This window comes from Nicotiana tabacum, chromosome 16, assembly GCF_000715075.1.
Source record: "Nicotiana tabacum cultivar K326 chromosome 16, ASM71507v2, whole genome shotgun sequence".
Taxonomy (NCBI): domain Eukaryota; kingdom Viridiplantae; phylum Streptophyta; class Magnoliopsida; order Solanales; family Solanaceae; genus Nicotiana; species Nicotiana tabacum.
The window spans coordinates 69014520-69017836 of record NC_134095.1 but is presented as its reverse complement, the minus strand read 5'-3'; the positions used below and the strand labels follow the sequence as shown (position 1 = coordinate 69017836).

General features: G+C 45.9%; 1 protein-coding gene across 1 annotated transcript; it reads left to right on the top strand.

Moving 5' to 3' along the window:
- Nucleotides 1-2270: 2270 nt before the first annotated feature.
- LOC142170278 (uncharacterized) lies at nt 2271-2999 on the top strand. The gene has a single exon (XM_075232153.1). It carries the CDS (start codon nt 2271-2273, stop codon nt 2997-2999), a length of 729 nt encoding a protein of 242 aa, XP_075088254.1.
- Nucleotides 3000-3317: the final 318 nt, after the last annotated feature.

Genomic DNA, 3317 nt, shown 5'->3' with positions numbered 1-3317 from the left:
CACCATCGCAAAACACAACCCGGGCGGAAGGGGAGACTCTCTGACACGACGTCCATATGATTATTGGAGGAACCAACGTCCCCCAAGGACCCATGTTCAAACAGACAAGAACATCCACTAAAGAAGAGGGACCGGCCCGAAATTGCGTGCCTGAAGACACCCTCGCGTTCAGTGAGGAAGATCTCGAGGCCATGATAGAACCGCACAACGACGCACTGGTGATCTCGTTTCTTTTAAACAATACGAGGATAAAACGTGTGCTCGTGGATCCAGGCAGCTCGGCCAACATAATTAGATCAGAGGTAGTAGGACAACTGGGGCTACTCGATAGAGTCGCCCCCATCCCTTGAGTCTTCCACGACTTCAACATGACTGGCGAAGTAATGAAAAGAGAGATCACCCTCCCAATCAACATATCCGGCGTGATTTAGAACACCGAGTTCCAAGTCATCGATGGCGACATGAGGTACAATGCATTGTTTGGAAGGCCTTAGATACACAGCATGAGGGCAGTACTGTCAACCTTACACCAGGTATTAAAATTTCCCACGAAGGACGGAATAACGACCATACATGGAGAACAGCGGGCGGCAAAGAAATGTTCGCAGTTCAGCATAAGGTGTCAATTCCTACGCACCCGATCTCAGACGAGGTTAGGAACATACAGACCCCTGAGGACGATGAAGAAGATTTCCTCGCTCCTCGGACCTTCATCTCCCCCGAAGAATCGGATGCAACTAAATTAATAGTCGAAGAGCTAGAGCAGGCCATTTTAATCAAACACCTCCCCGATCATAAGGTATACTTAGGAACGGGGTTAACCCCGAACTCGGGAAAGGGTTCATTCAATTTCTTAGTAACATTATCAACTGTTTTGCTTGGTCCCACTTAGATATGACAAGAATTCCGCCAGAAATAACCTCCCACAAGCTGAGCGTCGATCTAAAGTATAAACCCGTAAAGCAGAACAGAAGACCATAGTCCAAGGTAAAACATGCCTTCATCACAGAAGAGGTAACGAAACTTCTTAAAATAGGATCCACTATAGAGGTAAAGTACCTCGAATGGCTGGCCAGTGTAGTAGTGGTGCCTAAAAAGGGAAACAAGCTAAGAATGTGCATAGATTATAAAGACTTGAATAAAGTGTGTCCTAAAGATTCCTTCCCATTGCCTAACATCGATCGTCTGATCGATGCTATGGCCGGCCATGAGACCCTCACCTTTCTAGACGCCTACTCGGAGTATAATCAAATGCAGATGAACCCCGAGGACAGGGAAAAAACCTCGTTCATCACAAAGTATGGTACCTACTGCTACAACGTTATGCCCTTCGGGCTAAAAAACACAGGGGTAATGTACCAGCGCCTAGTTAATAAAATGTTCAAGCATCAAGTAGGTAAATCAATGGAGGTATATATTGATGATATGCTAGTTAAGTCCCTGCACGTAGAGGACCATTTGACTAATTTGCAGGAAAATTTCGACATCCTCAGAAGTTACAACATGAAGCTCAACCCCGAGAAGTGTGCCTACGGAGTGGGTTCGGCCAAATTCCTGGGCTTCATGGTATCAAACAGGGGGATCGAGATTAATCCTGATAAAATAAAGGCCATCGAAGAAATCACGATGGTGAACAACGTAAAGGCCGTACAACGGCTAATAGGGCGGATAGCGACCCTAGTCAGATTCATATCAAGGTCATCAGATAAGAGCCATCATTTCTTCTCTTTACTCAAAAGAAAGAACAACTTTGAATGGACTCCAGATTGCCAACACGCCTTAGAGGAACTAAAACGATATCTGACTAGTCCACCTTTGTTGCATATGCCAAAGGAGGATGAAACACTATATCAGTACCTGGCCGTGTCTGAAATAGTGATAAGCGGCATAATAGTTCGAGAGGAGCAAGGCACGCAATTTCTTTTTTATTATGTAAGCCGGACCCTGGGGGACGCCAAAACCAGGTATCCCTATCTAGAAAAATTAGCTCTCGCGCTAATAAGCACCTCGCGAAAGCTAAAGCCCTATTTTTAATGTCACCGTATTTGCATTTTGTCGACATACCCCGTCCGGAGCATACCGCACGAAACCGAGCTATCGGGCCGATTGGCCAAATGGGCCATCGAACTCGGAGGGTATGATATCGAGTATCAACCTCGAACAGCCATCAAGTCCCAAATTCTGGCGGATTTCGTGGCCGATTTTTTGCCCTCCCTCGTATCCGAGGTAGAGAGGGAACTTTTATTAAAATCAGGCACGTCTTCCGTGGTATGGACCCTGTTCACAGACAGTGCCACAAATATAAGAGGATCCAGGCTCGGTATACCCGTTGGCGGCGTAATCAGACAATCCATAAAAACCACAAATTGACTAATAATGAAGCCGAGTATGAGGCTATGATTGCAGGTTTAGAACTGGCCAAAAGCTTGGGAGTCGAGACCGTCGAGGCAAAATGCAATTCACTCATCGTAGTAATCCAAGTGAATAGGAGCTACGAAGCTCGAGAAGACAGGATGCGGAGATACTTGGACAAAATCCAAGTCGCACTGCGTTGCTTCAAAGATTGGACCTTAGTCCATGTACCTCGAGAGCAGAACAACGAGGCCGATACCCTCGCGAGGCTGGGATCTTCTCTTGAAGAAGAGGACCTACTTCCTGGGGCTGTTGTCCAGTTGTTTAAATCAGTGGTCGAGGAAGGTCACGCAGAGATTAATTCCACCAGCCTAACATGGGATTGGAGGAATAACTATATTGATTATTTAAAGGATGGGAAGTTGCCCACATATCCAAAAGAATCAAGGGCCCTACAAACCAAAGCAGCCTGGTTGTCGCTCAATGAAAATGAGACTCTGTACAGGAGAACTTTCGATGGCTCCCTGGCGGTATGCCTAGGGCCAGATGACATAGATTATGTACTCCGAGAAATTCACGAGGGTACTTGTGGAAACTATTCTGGCACCAACTCCTTAGTCCGGAAGGTGATCAGAGCAGGCTACTAGTGGGAAAGCATGGAAAAAGACACCAAGGAATTCATCCAAAAGTGCAACAACTGCCAGAGATTCGCTCCCATGATTCACCAGACCGAAGAGCAACTACATTCCGTTTTGTCACCATGGCCATTCATGAAATGAGGAATGGACATCGCCGGTCCTCTGACGACGGCACCAGGTAAATATAAATTTACTTTATTTATGACTAACTACTTTTCAAAATGGGTGGAAGTGCAGGCCTTCGAAAAAATAAGAGAAAAGGAAGTCATCAACTTCATATGGGATCACATCATATGCTGATTTGGAATCCCATCTGAAATAGCATGC

Bases quoted from the DNA above. Each gene is read 5' to 3' on its own strand.
- LOC142170278 (XM_075232153.1), top strand. From the start codon at position 2,271: ATGGACCCTGTTCACAGACAGTGCCACAAATATAAGAGGATCCAGGCT.